This window comes from Marmota flaviventris, chromosome 9 (assembly GCF_047511675.1).
Source record: "Marmota flaviventris isolate mMarFla1 chromosome 9, mMarFla1.hap1, whole genome shotgun sequence".
In the NCBI taxonomy this organism is placed as follows: domain Eukaryota; kingdom Metazoa; phylum Chordata; class Mammalia; order Rodentia; family Sciuridae; genus Marmota; species Marmota flaviventris.
In genome coordinates, this window is record NC_092506.1 from 110,710,410 (window position 1) to 110,727,647 (window position 17,238).

The following is a 17,238-nucleotide window of genomic DNA, read 5'->3' on the forward strand; positions in this document are numbered from 1 at the left end:
ACATTTAAGGGACAAACTAAAGAAGGTGCTGAAGAGATGCTTGGTGAAGCAGGAAAAAAATCCAGTAGAATGTTGTGTTGTAGAAGCTAAGGAGGAAACAGCCAACAGCATAAAATGACACACCAGTGGGATTCAGTACCCAGTAGTTCAGTGATGGGTGAAGTTTGAGGTGTGGCAGCTATAGAGAAGGAGAAGTGAATGGAGTAGAGCCAGCTGGTAAAATGACCACTCCCTCAAAAGGGGCTTCCGGGACAATGAAATGTAAAAGATGATATGGACCTCAGATAGAAGGGAAAAGAGGGGAAATGGTTGCCAGGGTCTGGGGCAACCAGGACAAATGAAGCAAGAGAAGAGGAAGAACCACCAGAGCAGTGCTGAAAGAAAGGAAGGAACTTGCCAAGGCAAGGGCATAGGACAGACAGGTCAGGGCAGACAGAATCCCATTAACCCTACAAGATGGCTCCTCAGATGCTCAGTGCACACTGTCTCTTCAGCACAGACATCCCAATCTAAAGGTTGGAAGGAAAAGGCCTTCATTACTTTCTCACCAAGAAATAATGCCCTTCAACACAAGTGCAGTATTAAGAGTGCATTAAGGGCCAGGTGTGGTGACATGCACCTGTAATCCTAGTGAATGAGAATGCCAAAGCAGGACTGTAAGTTCAGGGCCAGCCTCAGCAATTTAGCAAGCCCCTGTCTCAACATAAAAAATTAAAAGGACTGGGATACAGCTCAGTGGTAAAGTGCCCCTGGGATCAATCCTCAGTATCAAAACAAAACAAAAAAAAAACACACACACACACTCCAAACTGGGAGAGCCCCTATGGTTGCAACCCTCGGAGAAAAATGAGACCAGGAACTGAAGAGTCATGCTAACATGGGACATGTTGAATGAAGAGTGCCTGCAGGATATCTAAGAGGGTCATCTGATAGAGGATAGATTAACTGGTGTGACCTCAAGGGACAATCTAGTCCATAGGTGGAGATTACAGAATCTGGACCTATGTGAGGGCCTGAACTAAATCTCCTTTATCTTTGCCCAACACCCAGCGTCCCAGAGCTTGTCCTGTATTTGCAATGCTACTTCATTTGAGTGTCCCTGTGAGCACTCCCTGTTGGACCCATCCCTGGCTCAGAGAAACTTCAGTCTAATGAAAAAGCTAAGCAAAGCACCATAGGGACTTGGAAGGGCAGAGTTAAGAAAGGCTTCCTTGAATAGGCTGCAAAAATGAGCCTGGCCAGAAGAAGGCCATTCTGCAGAGCAGAGTTGGGCAGAGGGAGGGCACTCTTGTAGTGGTACCCCATTTCTCCACAGAAAATCTTAACTAGCCTTCTCCAGAAATCTTCACCATGGCTAATTTTAGGACCGTCAGCAAAAGGGTTTCTACAAAAGAATTCAATGTAGATAAACTTCCTATTTTCGTGTCATCCTGTTTTACTTGGCTGCTGGTCTGGAAGAAATCAGCACTCCTGGTGCTGAACACACTCTTACTAGGTTTTCAGAAACATGTATCCAGTATAGTAGTTTATAGAAATGTGTAAACAAGGCCTTTGGGCCTTGAGCTGGAGCTTCACAGAGATGTTTACATTTCTAAGATAAGAGGAGTTACCAATTGGGCTCCATGGTAACAGCTGAGGGGGTGGGGGGAGAAAGGGAAGAAAAAGCTCTCCCCTTCTCAGGTGTTGTCCTAGAAGGGTTAACTTGTCCAGAACAGTGATAGAAAAAGCTGCTTTTATGTAAACTTCTGCGATTGAGAACTTCTGAGCCCCTCCCTTACATGCTGAATATAAAATTCTGAAACTACCTGAACTTGGGGTTCAGGGGATTGATTGATTGATTACAGCAAAAGCTGTGCCCTCTGAACCTGGCTGCAGCCAAATAAAACTGTTTCCCTATCTTCAGTACCTTGCCTCATCTGTCCCTACAATACTCTGGGAGAAGGGAAGAGCAGAGGTGTACCTGCTAAAGAGCAAAAGTGAACACTGACTGAACATGTTGTCAAATGCTGGGTGCCCTGTGTTCCTTATGAAACTCACTTAATCCTTACAACATGAACTATCAGAGACCATAATTTTGACAAGGAAAGTGGTCACAAAGAGTTGGGCATAAATAACCCTATAGCACAAACCCTCACAGGATGGGCTTCTCATCCATTTCGGCTGAGAAATCAGACTGGAGAAGGTGGATAATCAATCTTAGAATGGCCCAAATAAACCACCTCCATCCTCCAGCATTTAAAGAATATAGTTTTAAGACAGAGTTTCCCAAACTGGCATGCTATGGAACACTGCCAGTGTTCAAGAAGATATTATTAATATTTCTTCTATGTTGAAATACCTTTAGGAAATGTTACATTATCCCCTTGGGGATCCATATGCTCGTGAACATCTCAAAGCAAACTCTTAACTCTTTGACCAAGGGCCTGCCAACATCACATATTGCAGCAGCTCTGTTGGCATCCTGTAGAATTGTTGGTAACGCCCATTTGGGAAGGCCTGTAGGGGCAAAGCATTTTGGCAGCAGCGTTCCTGGGGTTCCTGTTCCCTGGAAGCACAGCTTCACAGGGGCCACACTGGGCCCACCCCCTCTTGCACTCCAGCCCCATTCTACCGCTTAGCTAACCGTGTGTGACTCTGGAGAAACTTAATCTCTCTAAGCCTTATTTTTCTCCGTGATATAAAAGAAAATAGGGTGTGAACACGTCCCATGCAAGGTGTTAGAGGGCTAATGAGCGAAACAGTTTCTTTCCTTTTCCACCATCCAGCCCCTACTGGGGCTCAGGGGTTTCATATGACTTTGGGCACTAGAGTGTAAGGGCTCATGTCCAAGTCCCTGAGGCCAATGTCCATTGGAGGCCCACCTTCCCACCTGCAGGAGGCCGGCCTCACCCAGAGGCCGCCTGGTGCTGCTTTCCAGCGACAGGCGCGGGCAGGAGGGGCAGTGGCCTCCCGCTTCCGGGAGTCGGGCCAGCGCAGCACTTCCCTGGGCGGAGCCCGCGCCGCAGACTTCCGAGACCCTGGCTAGAGCGAAGGTGAATGACCCGACGGGCGGGTCGGGAGAGGCGGCACCGTGGCTGCGGGACTTCTGGGGCAACCCGCGGCCCTTAGGTCCAGACCCGACTTTGAGCCGCAAGAATCCGTCCTGCTTTCTTCCGGGACTCGTCCCAACTCTGTCTCCTCTGTCCCGGAGTGACCGCCTTCTTTTCTCCCGGTCCTTTCGACTGGCACCCAGAACGCGTAAGCAGCATTAAGAAGTTCCTCCGGGAAAGCTGTCACCTTTTCTGTCGCAAAAGAAACTGGTGCCGGGCTCCTCTCCTTTGGCTGGGGTTCCATAGCCTGACTCTGGTTGTTTCAGTCTTAAACTGTAGATACTGTTTTCTCTGCGTGTCTGCTCTTGGGTTGACTTGTGGCAAAAACATGGTTTTATGTAGGGTTAAGTACCTCTGAGGCCCAGTCATTTAGCGACCTCCACCGTGGCACTGAGCCAAGTACTAGAGGGACACGATGAACAGGACAAATTCAGTCCTCTTGGGCCCCATGGAGACGAGTAAATTAGAAATCAATGCACCAGGCAGGCAGTAGAGTGCTCGCCTAGCACGGGCGGGACCAGGGTTTGATTCTCAGCACCACATAAAAAAATAAAGGCATTGTGTGTCCAGCTACCAAAAAAAAAAAAAAAAAGAAAGAAAGAAATCAATGCACCAGAGAAGTGCTGCTGAGAGAGGGGGAAGTATGAAATCTCAAGTGGAGACACCTAACCCAGGGAATATGAGGTTCAGGAGTGACTCAGAAGAAGCCACATCCAGTTTGTGTTGTGTGTTTTAGATTTTTTTTAAGAAATGATACATAACACATTTGGAAGAGTGCATAGATCCTAAGTGCATGGCTTAACCATTTTCACCAAGTGATAATTTCCTGTGCTATTTGCATCTAGTACAATAAACCTTTACTAACCTCCTACAGCCTTCTTATAAGCCTTCTTACAGTCACTGCTTCCCCCTAAGGGTGACTACTAAGCTGGTTTTGACACCATAAAGGAGCTTTGCCAGGTTTTAGACTTTCCATCCATGTAGTGATATGTTCTCTCCAGAATATGGCATTGTTCACTATGTTTTTTGAGAGTCACCCTGGTTGCGTTTAGCAGTAATTCATTTAGCAATAATTCATTCAGCCTTGTTGATATATAACATTCTGCTGTATGGCTAGATTGTTTTATTTATCCAATTTATTTATCCAACCTACTGCACACTTGAGCTGATGAACATTGTTGTTTCCCAATTGGGGATTATTTTGAATAGTGCTGCAGATATTCTTGTGTTTTTGTGAACATATGGATGCACTTCCACCTAAGAGTGGAATTGCTGGCTGCAGGCACATTCTGCTTGATTATAGTGCCCAGTTTACACTCCCCCCAGGAGTATGTGAATTCCTATTTCTCCACATCCTTACCAATATCCCATACTATCTTTTTCATTCTATTGGGGACATAGTGGTGATGGACTAAGATTTTAATTTGCATTTCTCTGATGACTAATGAACTGTGTACCTTTTATGTCTGTTGGCCATTTGAATACCCTATTTTGTAAAATTCCTGTTCAATTCTGCCCATTTTTCTTTTTGTTGGGGGTGGGGTAGGCATAGGGCTTGGTCTTACACCCAGAGTGAGATGCACCCCCAAACCTAGCCCATTTTTCTAATAGGTTGTCTCTCTTTTTCTTAGTAGTGTGTAGGAGTTCTTGAAATTTCAAATGCAAGACATTTATTGGATCTGTTTTTATTTTTGGAGGGGTGATGGTTTGGTTTTTAATGGTGATGGGAATTGAACTCAGAGCCTTATACATGCCAGGCAAGCACTCTACCACTGAGCCACATTCCCAGCCCAGATCTGTACTTTTAAGCATTTTCTCAGTAGATTGTCTTTTTACTCCTAATGATGTATTTTGATGAACAGAAGTCTTCATTTCATTGGTTTCCAATTCATCCTTTTCCCCATGGTTGTGTTATTAGTATCAGATTAAAAATTTTTTGTTTACTCCAAAGTCATAAAATAATTTTCTCTAAAAGCTTTATTGTTTAACCATTAGCAGTTACATCTAGTATCCATTTGAAATTACTTTTTTGAATGGTATGAGATGTGGATTGAGACTCATTTTTTTTCCCAATTGACTATCTTAATTGACCAAACACCATTTATTGAAAAGACCATCTTTCCCTGCTGCATTACAGTGTCAGATAATACAGATATGGGCCTGTTTCAGGACACCCTGTTCTTCCATTGGCCTGTCTTTCTGTCCTTGCCCACCAATGTACTACTTTATAATCAATCCTTATTATTCTAGCATCACATATTTCAGCAGTTTCTGATGAGCTTAGATACTGTTCAAATATCACCACAAAGCCATTTTTAAAGAATATTGCAAGTAGTTATTTGGAAGCCACATATGGTGGCACATGCCTGTAATCCCAGCAACTTGGAAAGCTGAGACAGGAGAATCACAAGCTTGAGGGCAGCCTCACTCAGCAACTTAGTGACACCCTGCCTAACTAAATAAAATAAAAAGGCTGGGGAACTAACTCAGTGGTAAAGTGCCCCTGGGTTTAATCCATAATACCACACATAATATAGCAAAATTAATTATAATGTTTTCTATTCATATTTGATTGCTGTTTTTATGTGACTAAAGTACAGATAAGTTTTTAGATTTTTTTTTTTTTTTTTTTGTACTGGGGATTGAACTCAGGGCCTTGTGCATGCGAGGTAAGCACTCTACCAGCTGAGCTATATCCCCAGCCCCAAGTTTTTAGATTTTAATGCCTAAATTAAAAATACTTTTATTCTTAAATTCAAAATACTGGGTGCTATTTTTAACACACGTGCACTTTTTGACATTTTTTTTTCTAATTTTTTATTCTTTTTAGTTATACAAGACAGTAACTTTTTGACATTTTTAATTCTTCAAAATCTACAAAATATCTTGGTAAAAGTATATGTGCCTTGACATGTATTAATCAAATGATTTATTTTAATACTTCAGTTAACAGAATTCTGTTTCCTGTCACAGTTCAATCTTAAATTTGACATTATAGCAAAAATAAGTAGTTCAGAATTTATTTCACAAAACCAATCCCAAGATTTGCTAAGCATTTTTAAAATTATTTCTCTAATTTGTAAATATAGGTAACATAATCTAAACTAGTAGTTCCTTGTACCAAAATTTCCTATGGAGCTCTGACAAAATTGATTTTGGGGCCTTACTTCTGAAGCACTGAATACAAATCTCCAGGGAAATCTCTCTCTCTCTCTCTCTCTCTCTCTGTGTGTGTGTGTGTGTGTGTGTGTGTGTGTTTTGTTTTGGGGCACTGGAGATTTAATCCAGGGGCAATTTACACTGAGGTGAGGTGTAGTGGTGCACACCTGTAATCCCAGTGGCTCAGGAGACTGAGGCAGGAGGATTGCAAGTTCAAAGCCAAACTCAGCAATTTAGCAAGGCACTAAGCAACTTAGTGAGAACCCTGTCTCTAAATTAAATACAAAAAAGGGCTGGAGATGTTGCTTATTGGTTAAATGCCCCTGAGTTCAATCCCCGGTACAAAAAAAAAAAAAAAATTACCACTGAGCTACATCGCCAACCATTTTTTATTTTTTTAAATAGAGCCTCCCTGAGTTGCTTAGGGCCTCACTAAGTTCCTGAAGCTGACCTTGAACTTGTGATCCCCCTGTCTCAGACTCCCTGAACCTCTGGGATTACAAGTGTACACATGTAATCCCAGCAATTTGGAACTTGTGACTGGCAGGGATCGTTTTAAAGAGCTCCAGGGGAATTGATGATATGCAGTTTTATTTGATGGACACACAGGACCAATTCTTATATACATTAGAATCCTAAAGTTCTAGTTTAAAATGCAGGATCCCAAATCTCATGTCCAGGGATTCGATTCAGTAGACTTCAGATGGAGCACAGAAACTGACATTTTAAACTAACACAGTCCCTGATTTATTATTTCAAAGTTTCTGTGGCTCAAGGGACCAAGCAAGACTTAACTGGATCCTTTGCTCAGGGTTTCACCCAGCTATAATGCAGGTGTCCATGGAGCTTTGGAGTGATCACAGGCTCAAAAGTGAGGAAAGATCCACTTCTAAACCACTTCAGGTCGTTGGCTGAATTTATCTTCTTGCAATTGTAGGGTTGAGGTACATTTTCATGCAAGTTATCAGCTGGGGACCACTCTCAGCAACCAGAGGCTGCCCATTGGTCCTTCATACATGGTCCTCTCATAACATGGCACCTTTTTCAGAGAGAGCAAGGGTGTTTCTTTCCCATCTGCTAGGATGGAGCTATGTGTACACATGCAAGCATACATGTACACATGTATGCATTCACACATAATATTCATATATGTAATATATATAAATCTTACATATGATGTATATAATGTAGACATAAACATGTAATATATAATAACATAATCATGTGAGTGACATTCCATCACCTTTGCTGTGTTCTGTTGATTAGAAGAAAAACACAGGTGTTAAGAGTGGTGGCACAAGCCTTTAGTTCCAGCTATTCCAGAGGCTGAGTCAGAAGAAACATGAATTCAAAGCTAGACTGGACAACATAGACAATGTAACCAGACCCTGCCTCAAAAATACTGAAAAAGTTGGGCAGGGTGGTGTACCCCTGTAATACCAGTGACTCAGGAGAATGAAGCAGGAAGCTTACAAGTTTGAGGCCAGCCTCAGCAATTTAGTGAGGCCCTGAGTGATGTAGCAAGACCCTGTATCAAAATAAAAAATAAAAGGGGATAAGGATGTGGCTCAGTGATAAAGTGCCCTTGGGTTCAATATCCAGTACAAAAAAGAAAAAAAAAAAAAAGATTACTCAAAGAATAAAACAAAAAATGTTAAAAATCATGGTTCCATCCCATACTTAGAAGTATGAATGTGGGAGCTACCCCCACAATCTACAAACCACTCTTTGAGAAACACTGTATTGTGTTTAAAAATCTGTAAGCAGATGGGTGTAGTAGTACATGCCTCTAATCCCAGTGGTTCAGGAAGCTGAGACAGGAGGATTGCAAGTTCAAGGCCAGGCTCAGCAATTTAGCAAGGCCCTAAGCAACTTAGTGAGATCCAGTCTCAAAAAAAAGTTGTGAATGAATTATGCTCAATCCTACAAACCCTAAAAAATCCTGCCAAGACAAATGTTTTAGCAAGTATTTGAGAATAGTATAGCCTGTTGAAAACAAATTTTTAAAAAAGAAATTTTTTGTAGTGCTGGGGATTGATTCCAGGGCCTCATGCATGCTAGAGAAGTGTTCTACTGCTTCTGATCGATAGCCCAGACTCTTTGATTTGATTAATTTATCTGTGGTACTGGGGATTGAACCCATTGGCACTCTACCACTGAGCTACATTCCTATCTCTTTTTATTTTATTATTGTTATTATTATTACTTTGATTGAATCTAGGGGCACTTAACCACTACCACTGAGCCACATCTCCAGCCTGTTTTATTTATTTTTATTTTGAGGCAGGGTCTCATTAAGTTGCTTAGGGCCTTGCTGAGTTGCTGAGGCTGGCTTTGAACTTGAGATTCTCCTGCCTCAGCCTCCTGAGTTGCCCAGCTCACTTTAGATTTTATACAGTAACACTTCCCTCTTGTAAGTTGCTACATATAATAGTGTAAGGAACATTCTGGAAGGCACTAAAGGTATCATGCTGCTCCTTTTTTGAAGAAGTTCTTTATTCATTTTCTATCAAGTCTTTGTTATTCTTTCCAAATGGGTGTTTGAGGTATACATCGTTTTGATTTTTGGTACTGTGGATTGAACCCAGGGGTGCTTTACCATTGAACTACATCCTCAGTTTTTTTATGCTGATTCATAATGTGGATGGGGGTGTGTATGCATGGGGCAAATAGAAGAACTCTAGATAGGGCAGAAGGGTATGGGGGTAGGAAAGGCAGTGCAATGAGATGGACAGCAGTACACGTATGAAGGCATGAATGGTGTGACTCTACATTGTATACAATCAGAGATATGAAAAATTGTGCTCTATAATATGTGTAATATAAATTTGAAATGCATTCTGCTATCATATATAACAAATTAGAATAAAATTTTTAAAAAGATGTACAGAACCTTTAAAAAAAACCAGATGTACAGAGAAAGCAATCCTTTGGCAGGAAAAGAACTTCAAAACCTAACAATGGAAACTGAATAAATCTTTATTCTCTATAAATTAAAAAAAAAAAAAACTAACAATGGTATGAGGCCCTGCCATAGCTGCTGCCTGCCACCTAAGTTATCTGAAGATTAAGGATATTAAGTTATCCCAAGATTAAGGATATTAAGAAGGAAAGAAACTCATGCACATAGATAGTCTATTTTGATGTCCTTTTGAATTTTAATACTTCTCTGCCTTTCTCTTTAAAATGTCTTCTTTGGTTCCTGCACTTATCCCAGCTCGTCTTTCTGCCCCTTTTGTTGCTGCAGTGTGATTTTTTTTTTTAACTGTGATAATATTTATCAATCATCAGCATCTCTGGTCTTAGTCATCAGTTTGGTATGATAGTGTTTATCACTAGTGATAGATAGTGAATAGAGCATTAATGTCTAACAGATTGCTATTCATTAAATTTGAAAACCTCAGTATTACAGTGTGTTTAAAAATCTACTTTATTTCTGTGGAAGTTCCCAGAGGGAACATTTTTTTTTTTTCCTTTTACCTCTGAAGATCTGGCAAAGAGTGAGAAAGCAGGCCTGTACCTGTTACTCTGCGGGTCCAGAGCCAAGCTTCCACCAGCCCTTAATTTGGAGAAGTATCTCTAGAATTCTGTGATTTCCCCCTGCAGACTCTGAGCCACCCAATGTTTCCCATAAACCTAGGTTTAAAGAGCTTCCAGCACTCCTCCTCCTCCTCCTCCTCCTCCTCCTCCTCCTCCTCCTCCTCTTCCTCCTCCTGCTCCTCCTCCTCCCCCTCCCCCTCCCCTCCCCCTCCTTCTCCCCCCCCCACACACTTTACTACTAAGCTACATTCTACATTCCCAGTTTTTATTTTATTTTATTTTTAAATTTTAAGACAGGGTCTTGCTAAGTTGCCGTAGCTCACCTTGAACTTGCAATCCTCCTGCCTCAGTCTCCCCCTACCGTAGCTCCCCAAGTCACTGGGATTACAGGTGTTGTACCACTGTACCCAGATTATTTTAAAGACATACTAACCCGCAACATTTTCTGAGCATTTATTGTATGGCAGATGTCATTGGGATTTACATAAATTATCTCACGTAATTCTTACAATAATGCTGAGAAAATTTCTAGCATTACAGTATTTCCATTTCACAGATGGAGATGCTGAAGCTTAGCAAGTTGCTGAAGGCGCCATTAACTAGAAGTGAGAATCTAAGCACTGTGCCTTCAGAGTGTAGCCTTCACCACTTCATGACACTTTCTCCCTGATCTGAGAACTGGATAGGTAGAAGAATGGGGGCTTTGAGGGGAAAGCAGACAGAGAGGAAGTCTCTCAAGGAACACACATGTTCTTGCTTTTGACTGCTCAGCATCTGTCTACCTGGATACACAGTTTTCTGTCCAAATACCAGCTGTCCTCCCATTTCAGCATTTACACAAGAAGTGCCTCTAAAGAGCTCCCTGCCATGAACTCTACCCCAAATTCCAAACGCACTCCTAGCCAGGTGGAGTAGAAAACAGTCACTCTGCCAGTCATGCTGAACTCACACCCTGTAAGTCTGAGTATACTTCACAAAACCTGGTTTATTCAGAAACCAGCTCTAATCACAGTGTTGTTTTTCCCTAGTCTCATGATTAGGGCCTGTTTAGGCATTAGCAGAGTGGCAGAACTTCCAGAAGCTCACAAACTGGGATTAGGAGTAAGGTAGGTATAACTTATGATTCTCTTTCTCTATCCCTTTTAGGATGGCTGTTCCATGAGGTCAAGACTGGGTTTCCCCCTTTCTACTGCTTTACTGATGCCCAGTCTCATGGGGTTAGTTTTGAGCCCAACACTATGGCATCATCAACCTCCCTCCCTGCTCCTCAATCCCAGTCCAAGAAGCCCCTGGGCAAGATGGCTGGTGAGTGGACCCAGATTCCTACTCCTGTTCTTGCTCCTAAGAGTGTAGTCCTTAGTCTGCATGTTGGCGAGGTGGGAGGCCTGCCTGGTCCAAACACAGGGAGGTGACGCAGAAGGATGACAAGGGGGCAGAACTCCTCATTAGACTTCAGTGCCCATGCTTTGTGGAGAGTGAGGAGAGAGGCATGCATCAGTGAATTCTTTGGTGGGTTCTTCAATCCTTTTGGCTCAAAGGTTTTCTAGCCTGCTCAAACAATTTTCCTAGCCTAGAAATCATTAGGCTAAATGCTTAATACTGTGACTCTTGTCATACTAATCTTTACTCTAGAACCTTTACTCTAGGACCATAAAAAGAAAAAAATGAATCAATCCCCCAAACACCAAACTATCTGTATTCATCAATAGCTGAGTTTTAATATTATTATGGAGTACTTATAATATATGAGATATTGCATTATCTCAGTTAACCTTCAACAACAACTAAAATGTGTTATTTTATAGATAAAGGAAATGGAGATCTAGACTAACTTGCTTAAGGTTATAGAATAAGCAGTAGGACACAACCTAATCTATGTGCCTGGCTCCAAAGTGTAGATTTTGAATCAGTAAGCCCTGTGCTTTACCAGAGCAGTAGCTCTCTTTCCTAGATTCGTGTTGCCTACTTAGCAACATCTAGGATTTCTTGGAGCTAAACAGATACAAGCCCCCCTGCCCTTTCCTTTCCACAATGGGCATCCCACCCTAACCTAAAGCCACCTCATCTCAGTGCTGGAAGTGGGCTTTGGAACAGGGTGATCTTTACCAGCATACATAGTTCTATATGCAGATGGTTGACCAGCTAGTTCTAGTGAAATATTCTACTTAAGGGGTGGGGTACTAGGTATCAAAAGACTTGGAGCAGGGCAAGGCCATCTCTATTTTTTTCTTGTTTTTGAGACAGTGTCTCACTGTGTTATCCACACTGGCCTCAAACTCCTGGGCTCTAGTGATCTCATGTCTCAGCCTCCTTTGTAGCTAAGACCACATTTCTGGTACTCAGGCCTAGCTGAGCATTGCACACTTCCATCAGAGGCTACAGGATCCCCCTATTGTGCATTACTCACCTGGCTAAGGACATCTCTTAATCAAGCTGATAAAACACTCCCAAATAAGGACTCTAGAGTTCTCATGTATTCTTGAATCCTTTCAAGATAGAAAGAACTCTTAGGCAAGGCCTAAAGGGATAACAAGTTGGCATAGCTAAATCTTTGAGAGTAAGGTGTTTCCCAACGCAGGGAGCCGGCAGGAATCTGCCCATCTTCTCTTGGTGGTGAGACTCCTCCATGTGTGAGGAGGTAGCCTGGAAAGATGTAGGCCTGAGCAGTATGTTTCCCCCCACTACAGATTGGTTCAGGCAAGCCCTATTGAAGAAGCCCAAGAAGATGCCTGTTAACTCAGAAAGCCACTCCAGTGATGGTTCACAGTCAGCCTCACAGGACAGCCACCGACCCTCAAATCCCAATTCAGTCATGTCTTCCAACCCATCATCAGCACACGTGGATACCAGTAGCAGCAGGGGCCGCTGGAGCAAAGACTATGACGTCTGTGTATGCCACAGTGAGGAGGACCTGACAGCTGCCCAGGAACTGGTCGCCTACCTGGAGAGCAGTACTGCCAGCCTACGCTGCTTCCTGCAGCTTCGGGATGCAACCCCAGGTGGCGCCATTGTATCCGAGCTGTGCCAAGCACTGAGCAGTAGTCACTGCCATGTGCTGCTTATCACTCCAGGCTTCCTTCATGATCCTTGGTGCAAGTACCAGATGCTGCAGGCTTTGACTGAGGCACCGGGAGCCGAGGGCTGCACCATCCCCTTGCTGACTGGACTGACCAGAGATGCCTACCCTCCTGAGCTCCGATTCATGTACTATGTTGATGGCAGAGGTCCTGATCGTGGCTTTCACCAAGTCAAGGAAGCTGTCATACGTTGTAAGCTACGGAAGGGTGAAAGAAGGGGAGGGGACTCAACCTCAGAATCTGATCTACATTGCCTTTAGGAGACAGCCATTATAGTTCCTGGTAGTTTAAAGTGCAGGCTCTGGAAAAGACTGGGTTTGGATCCTGGCTTCTTTATCTATTATCATGTGAGCAGTTACTCCTATAGGCAAGTTATTTAACTCCTGTGTGCCTTGATTTTCTTATTGCTTATCAGACTTCCATTACTGTAAAACAAGAATTGTATAGCTGGGCATGGTGGCATATGCCTGTATTCCCAGCGACTTGGGAGGCTGAGGCAAGAGGACTGCAATTTAGAGGCCAGCCTCAGCAACTTAGCAAGTCCCTAAGTAATTTAGCAAGACTCTATCTCAAAATGAAAAGGACTGGAGATGGAGCTCAGTGTTTAAGTGTCCCTGGGTTCAACTCCCAGGAACTTAAAAGAGAAAGAATAGTATGTATACTCAGTAGGTGTTCAGAGTATGACCTAGTACATGTTAAGTATTCATTACAGGCAAGGCCTAGCACATATCAAACCCTGTATATGTATTAGCTGGTGGTAACAGTAATAGTATGAAGTTTCTCACTAAGATTAGTTAGAGATGTCTATCAAGATCTGGGAAATGCCAGGAGGGATATCAGTTTAGTAAGGCAAAAAGGAGCAAAATAATTAGAATTTCATATGATGAACATACTCAGAGGAGGGACAATTATATTACAGTGGGTAAAGAAGAAACATAATAAAAAGAAGACAAAGACACAGGGACCAGTAGGGGGGGAATAAAGATTCTGTGTTTGAGGAGGTTGACAATTCCTATAATTCTGTTTGGTCTCTTTCAGATCTGCAGACGCTCAGTTGACACTTCTTATGTTATCATGGGACCAAGGAAGTTGGAATAAAGCTAGATATAACCTATATAAGGCATCAGATTCAAGCAGATATAATGAGACATCAGGAGCCAGAGTCTGCAGCATTTTATAGTGGCCCTGGGATCAGACTACCCATCAGGCTTCTATTACTGTGGGCTCCCCAGGAAGGCCATGGAGAAGTCAGGGACTCCCCCAGGAAGGCCACAAGGAAGGTGGGGACTTCCCCGGGAAGGCCACAAGGAAGCTGGGGACTCCCCAGGAAGACCATGAGGAAGCAGGGGAGTCCCCCAGGAAGCCAGAAATAGAAGTTGGTAGGAAGTGCTGATACCAGCAGGGTGAGCAGTCTTTTGCCTGCTGCCTAACTAGACAGGAAGCCTGGCACATACCTGTCTCCTTCCCTGGTACTGGGCACTGGTGTAGATAGGCAACCCTCCTAAAGAAGCACTCTATTGTCAATGAGCTGGAAGCCTAGACTGCAGATCTCAGAATGGATGCTCTTCCCAGTTGCCTGGAGAAGCCCTGGAACAGGCATCAGAAGAAAGCAACAGGTGTCAAGTCCTTCAATCACACTACTGCTGTTCTCTCTCCGAGAGACATGGACTCACTTCAGAAAGCTGGATGAAAGGTGCAGACAGCACTGTGCTGTATTTTATTTATTGCACAAGTGCCATTAGATATACAAATCTAGGATTGCAGATGTACCTCAGGGTAGATCATATGCCTAGCATGCATGAGGCCCGAGGTTCGATCTCCAGCACCAAAAAAGAAACGTTGCCAGGCACAGTGGCACACACCTATAATACCTGCAGCTTGGGAAGCTGAGACAGGAGGATTGAGAGTTCAAAGCCAGCCTCAGCAAAAGCAAGGAGCTAGGCAATGCAGTGAGACCCTGTCTGTAAATAAAATGCAAACTAGGGCTGGAGATGTGACTTGGTGATCAAATATCCCTAAATTTAATCCCTGGTAACAAAAAAAAAAAAAAAAAAGGAAAGAAAAGAAACAAACCTAGAAGCTATTCTGAATGTACAGTAGATGGAAGAACTGGGTTGGAGGGGGGTGCGGGAGAAGGAAAACCAGGGCTCAGGGATCACCCTTTACCTGGATCAAAGTCTACTGATTTGGGCTGGGGATGTAGCTCAGAGGTAGAGTGCTTGCCAAGCATGCCTGAGGCCTTGGGTTCTATCCCCAGCACCAAAAAAAAAAAAAAAAAATAGCCTGCTGATCCTGTGGTAACTGGGAACCCCATCAGAGGTCTGGCTTTGATTGGAGCTGATGCTTTCATAGTAGCTGTTTTTGCCTTGGACTGGAAGGACTCAACATTTTTCTTCCAGCAGCAGACTATATTCCTTGTGGGATAAGCAGGGTTTCATTTATCTGTTCTCAATACGTTTGTCATTTTTTCATGATACTGGACATAAATGCCAGGGGCACTTTACCACCAAGCTACATTTCCAGCCCCATTTCTATTTTCCTTTTTGAAATAGGGTCTTGCTAAGTTACCCAGGCTGGCCTTGAATTTGTGATCCTCCTGCTTCAGCCTCATGAGTTGCTGAGATTACAGGTGTGTGCCACCACGCCTAGCTACATTTTTGAAGTATGAATTATTATATATAAAAGAATTAAGGAATACTATGATGTAGCAACTCATGCCCCTGCAGCACAACTTAAGAAGTAAAACCTTGGGCTGTGGGTATAGCTCAGTGGCAGAACACTTGCCTAACATGTGCAAGACTCTGGGTTCAATTCCCAGCACTGAAAAAACAACAAAAAAAAACACTTTATCACCTCTAAGGTGCTTCTTTTAGCCCCCGAATTCCAGTTCTCTCATCAAAAATAACCACTATTCTGAACTTTAAACTTGTAGGTTTTCTCCATAAAGTTATTATGTTTGTATGATCAAACGATGTTTAATTCTACATGGTTTTATATTTTATATAAATGGCATTATAGTGTTTGTATGCTGTGGGTTCCTTTCTTTGTTCACTGTGAGATTTATCCGTGCTGGCAGGTGTTACTTCAGTTAATTTCCTTTCATTCCACTATGTAAATATACCACTATTGTTATATATTCTTCTCAAATGGATATTAGGTTTCCAACTTTTTGCTACTAAAAACAAATGAGCCTGTCAACTTTTTGCACATGTTTCTGTGATTACAATTTTCTAGGGTTTAGCTTAAGTGGGGAACAGGCAAGTAGTAAATAATATAAATCTTCAGTTTTATTAGAAGATGTCAAAGTCTCTTCCTTAATATTTAAGCACATAGCTCTAAATTATTAGATGTTTTTAAATATATGGCAATATTATCTTTTTTAAAAGTTTTATTTTAATATAAAATATTTACCTATTACTTTTTTGTCTGTGCTTTTTGTGTCTTAGGAAATTCTTCCCTACTTCTGTTATTTCCTTCTATAAGTATTTGTCACATTTAGGTTTTTAACCCACCTGGATTTCTAAGGTAGGGGTGTTTTGTTCTTGATTTTTTAAAGTCAGAGTTACAATTTTTTCCCTTCATTTTCTATCAGTTACTAACTAGTCCATTCTTTCTCTCACTGATTATGATCTCACCACTGCATTGTAGTCATGTATTATTATATGTGGGGATCTGTTACTAGGTTCTCCATTCTCCTTTGTTTGTCCCTTCGTGTACTGGTTTTCTGTGTGTGGTGCTGGGGATTGAACCCAGGGCTTTCTGCATATGAAGCAAGCACTCTACCAGCTGAGCTATATCCCCAGCCCTGTCATACTGTCAAGGTTTTAATAAACTTTGATAGCTTTTCAGTCAATTCTCCCTACTGTTTTTATGCATTTGTATTACTTTGACTTTTCTGATTCCTTTACTCTTCCACTGTTTCTTCAGTTTTTCAGGTTCTAGGAAAAAGCCTGTGAGTATTTTTATTGAACGTACATTGAATTTGGATTTATTTAGGGAGAACAGATGTTTTGATGACAGAACCATTATACCTATAAAAATGGTATGTCTCCATTTATGTATTAAAATGTGTTTCAGGGGCTGGGGATGTGGCTCAAGCGGTAGTGTGCTCGCCTGGCGTGCTTGCGGCCCGGGTTCGATCCTCAGCACCACATACAAACAAAGATGTTGTGTCCGCCGAGAACTAAAAAATAAAAAATTAAAAAAAAAAATTCTCTCTCTCTCTCTCTCTCTCTCTCTCTCTCTCTCTAAAAAAAAAAATAAATATAAAATGTGTTTCAATAAAGACATATCCTTTCCATATTGGTTAGTTTCATCTTTTATTAGATTTATTCCTTAGTACTTCACATTTTGTTGCTACTGTAAAAAGGCAT

General features: G+C 42.2%; 1 protein-coding gene across 1 annotated transcript; it reads left to right on the plus strand.

The window, feature by feature from the left end:
• The first annotated feature begins 3,022 nt into the window (after positions 1–3,022).
• On the plus strand, positions 3,023–15,887 carry Tirap (TIR domain containing adaptor protein). Its single transcript, XM_027945493.2, has 4 exons — positions 3,023–3,237; positions 10,935–11,093; positions 12,476–13,057; positions 13,904–15,887. The coding sequence occupies exons 2-4, from the start codon at positions 11,027–11,029 to the stop codon at positions 13,921–13,923; spliced, it is 669 nt and encodes a 222-aa protein (XP_027801294.1). The 5' UTR covers positions 3,023–3,237; positions 10,935–11,026; the 3' UTR covers positions 13,924–15,887.
• The last annotated feature ends 1,351 nt before the right edge of the window (positions 15,888–17,238 follow it).